Source organism: Echinops telfairi, unplaced genomic scaffold (assembly GCF_000313985.2).
Source record: "Echinops telfairi isolate 266 unplaced genomic scaffold, ASM31398v2 ScPeMD7_29;HRSCAF=101, whole genome shotgun sequence".
Classification (NCBI taxonomy): domain Eukaryota; kingdom Metazoa; phylum Chordata; class Mammalia; order Afrosoricida; family Tenrecidae; genus Echinops; species Echinops telfairi.
The window spans coordinates 10,177,662-10,181,696 of record NW_022103926.1 but is presented as its reverse complement, the minus strand read 5'-3'; the positions used below and the strand labels follow the sequence as shown (position 1 = coordinate 10,181,696).

Genomic DNA, 4,035 nt, shown 5'->3' with positions numbered 1-4,035 from the left:
GGGGACCCAGAGCCTCCTGTGCTGTGAACCACCTAGACCCAGGGCTCAGGTTTAGGTAAAGACACATGGAGATCTTCAAGGAACACCAGGCTCACAGATGCTGAAAAGAGACAAAGACCTTCCCTTCCCCCAGAGCCAACAGGAAAAAAACCTTCACTTAGGACTGGGGCCCTGATTCAGATTTATAACATCCTGAACTGTGCACAAATCAATCATCTGCTTGTGGTGTTTCTGTGGCAGCAGCACTAGAGTGCTAAGTTACTGCTTCTGTTTCACAGTGGTGCTGCAGAAGCTAACATTGGAGACAAAAAAAATTTTTTTTAAATAAATTTCTTTGAATGCATGAAGAAGTCCCAAGTTTGGCCCTAAAGTGGGGTGGGGTGGAGGACTTTGGGGAGACCATGGATAAAACCCAGGTGAGCTGGAGGTATTCCTTCCATAAACAAAGAGTGTTTGTGGGACAAGCTAGCCAGCTTGTATGAATGGTGAGGATACTCATCTCCCTGCTGACCCTTGTGTCCTCTCTTGCCAGCTGACAGCGAGGTGGTGAAGCCTTCCTGAGGCTGCCAGGATGGCAGAGGACCAAGAGTTCACCCAGCTCTGCAAGTTGCCTCCACAGTCCTCAAACTCGCACTGTATCAACAACACCTACCGGAGCACGCAGCACTCTCAGGCACTGCTCCGGGGGCTGCTGGCCCTCCGAGACAGCGGGATTCTTTTCGATGTCGTCCTGGTGGTGGAGGGCAAGCACATTGAAGCCCACCGAATCCTGCTAGCTGCATCCTGTGATTACTTCAGGTGAGTTTACCCTCAAGCTGGGCTTTTCTCTTTCTCTAGAAATGTTTGTTTTCCTAAGAGTGATCCATCACCGGAGATCAAAAGGGCAGCCCTGGCCCAAGGACAAAGTGCAGAAGGGTTAGAGAAGGAAGGCGAACGGGAACAGGGAGCAAGTGGGCTGTTGAGGGGACAGCAGTAAATGAGATGAAACAATGCGTATGAATGATTGAACATGAAACTGATGCTTGTACACCTTTGACCCATTCACAATAAAAAAGTGTTGGTTCTTGGTTTTTTTCCCTTCTGAGAAAATGTCTGTCACCAAAATATTTTCATCTCAACATGCACAGCCTGTTTTTATGAGTGAAATAATGCCAGCCCTACCTGGAAGACATCCTCACATGTAGTGGGTTGTTGGTGGTGGGGCTCCAGCAGAAACCCCTGCCTCCTGCTGACTCCAGAGTCCTCCCCACTGCTTGTTGTGATTCAGCGAACAAGCCCCGGAGTCGTAAGGGGTTAGAAAGTGCCTTGTTTCTCTCAGCTGTCCAGTCTCTTGGTCATATTCTCCTGCTTTTGTAAAAAAAAAAGATGTCCTGTTTAACTTACTTGTAACTCTGCATTTTATAAAAATGAATATTTTGCTATAAGTGCAATATCAGAGGAGCCCTAGTGGTGTAGTTGTTACTGCATCGGGCTGCTAATTTTGTGGTCAGCAGTTCGAAACCACCAGCCAGCTTCATAGGAGAAAGATGAGACTTTCTACTCCCGGAAAGAGTTACGGTCTCAAACTCATAAGGACAGTTCTACCCTGTCCTATAAGATCACTATGAGTCAAAATTGACTTAATGGCAGTGAGGTTTGTTTTGGGTGCAGAAGGGTAATAACTGGGTATAAAATAGATTTGCTTTCTACTTTACTCTGGCTTCCATTCCTACTCTACCCCCAACATTCACTACGGAAAATTTCAAACCTGTGAAAAAATTGAGAAAAGAATTCCATACACACCCAGTATATACCATTTGTTAGCATTTTGTCGTTACACACGTCTCTCCCTCTCTTTTAAGGCATTGCACACTTTACCCCACCCCTAAGTATTTCAGCATGTCTCCCTGCCCCGACCCCTCATTACACAGTGTTGATGTAATGCCACTGGAAGGTGCTCCATACATGCCACTTCTCAAGGTTTCTGGTAAAGGAGCCTGAGGCATGGGTGATTATGACTATAGACACATTACCCACATAGCTCTGTGGGTTTTAGAGTCACCTTGTGTCGGTTTTTTGCTCCCTCCTCAGCTATGCACATTCTCCCTCAGCTCTCACTTAGACTCTGACCCTTCCAGTGGTCCCACAAGGGTCCCGTAAGCTCCAGCATACCCCCATCCCAGCACTTGACATACGAGGAGGAACTGTTGGCTGATCTGTCTCACCCAGAGTTCTGTACTGGTTGTCACAAAATACCTATGATTTAAATGAATCAGTTTATTAGCAAATCACGTCATTATCACTGTCACCTGCAGTGCGTGGGGCCCCCATGGAGGTGGGTGCCACTACCCTCATTTTGCATACCCAGGAAGTGACTCAGAGTGCAGTAGTGAACCTTGGTATGTGTGTTTCTGTTTGCATCACTGCTTACAAGTTTCAGTATGTACCTATACCTAGGAGTGCCATTGCTTGGTCATAGGGTATATCTGTGTTAATTTTTTTGAAGAATCATCAAACGCTTCCAGAGCAGCTATACTATTTTACAATTGATGAGGGTTCCAATTTCTCTGCCTCCTTACCAATATTTCTTTTCCATTTCACTTTTATTCTTACCTCTCTTGGTTGAGGGAAAGTGGTACCTCATTGTGGTTTTGATATCTATCACCTGAGGTACAAACAAGGAACCCTGCTGATGTAATCAGTTAAGTGCTGGACTGCTAACTGCACAGTCCACCAACTGTGAGGCTGTCTCCTCTTGTAAAGATTTACAGGCTCAGAAGCCCTAAGGAGTAGTGCTAGTCTGTCCTATAGGCTTGCTGTAAGTTGGCATTAACTTGATAGCTGTAGGTATTTAGTGGGTACAAAGTACAAACAAGTATCCCCCATAGCACAAATGGTTTAGCATTCAACTGCTAACAAAACCACCCAGTGACTCTGGGAGACCTGGTGATCTGCCCTCATAAAGATTACAGCCAAGAAAACCGTATGGAGGCATTAACACTCTGTCACATGAGGTTGCTAGATGTAATTAACTAGGTGGTACCTAACAACCATGAAAGGTGTACATAGTTAACATGCTCAGCTGCTAAAGGTGGGAGGTTCCAGTTCACCTAGAGACAGCAGAAGAAAGGCCTGGTGATCTACATCCCAAAATATCAGCCATGGAACCACCCTGTGGAGTCGTTTTACTCTAACACACATGGATCACCTTGAGTTGGAACTGACACAACAGCAGTTTGTTTCAATGACTGTAATGAGTAAGGTTAATTGTCAACCTGGCTAGTCCATGGTTCTCAGTGGTTTCGCTGGCACTGTGCAATTATCATCCATTTTATGATTTGATGTCAGCAACCAGTCATTTGAAAGGGATTTCCTTGTGGGTGTGGCCTGCATCCAAGATAGATATTATGACAAAGTTTACCTTCTCAATCCTGCATCTGAATACATGGTGCATGCTACTTGAGCCAGCAGCCTGCCATTTGACCAGCAGATTATGGGTTCCTCAGCTCCTGTAGCCATGAGTCAAGCAGCCTGACGCCTGATCCATAGATGGGACTTGCCAGCCTTCAAGACTACATGAAGTAAATTTTGTGTTTGTGTGTGTGTGTGTGTGTGTGTGCGTGCACATGCGCACTAAGGGGTCCCCCCCCCAAGAAGATCCCCCCCAAAAAGCTATGTATTTAAATATTTTTACAAAACAACCTTATCACCTTCAAAGTACTCTCCATTACACTTAATACATTTGTCAAATCTGCAATTCCATTCTTGGAAACACTTTTCATTCTGTTTGGATAGTTGACAGCACTCCCTCTTTTTTCTTCATCTCTTCTAAGTCAGCAAATAGCTGTCTTTTCATGTCCCTCTTCATTTGAGGAAACAAAGAAGTAGCACAGAGCAAGGTCAGGTGAGACACGTGCATAGGGCAAGAGAGGCATGCTGTTTTGGTTTTGTTTGTTTTTTAATCATTTTATTAGGGGCTCATACAACTCTTATCACAATCTATACACACAGCAATTGTGTAAAGCGCATTTGTACATTCATTGCCCTCATCATTCT

At 45.0% G+C, this 4,035-nt stretch overlaps 1 protein-coding gene across 2 annotated transcripts in view; it reads left to right on the top strand.

The window, feature by feature from the left end:
* Positions 1-534: 534 nt before the first annotated feature.
* The window catches only part of KLHL22 (kelch like family member 22), a 29,960-nt gene continuing 26,459 nt past the window's right edge, over positions 535-4,035 (top strand). For both annotated transcript variants that reach the window (XM_004716318.2, XM_045289583.1), the window contains exon 1: positions 535-798. In XM_004716318.2, coding sequence (XP_004716375.1) covers positions 572-798 — 227 coding nt within the window. In that variant the 5' untranslated portion in view covers positions 535-571. The remainder of the gene's footprint in view (positions 799-4,035) is intronic.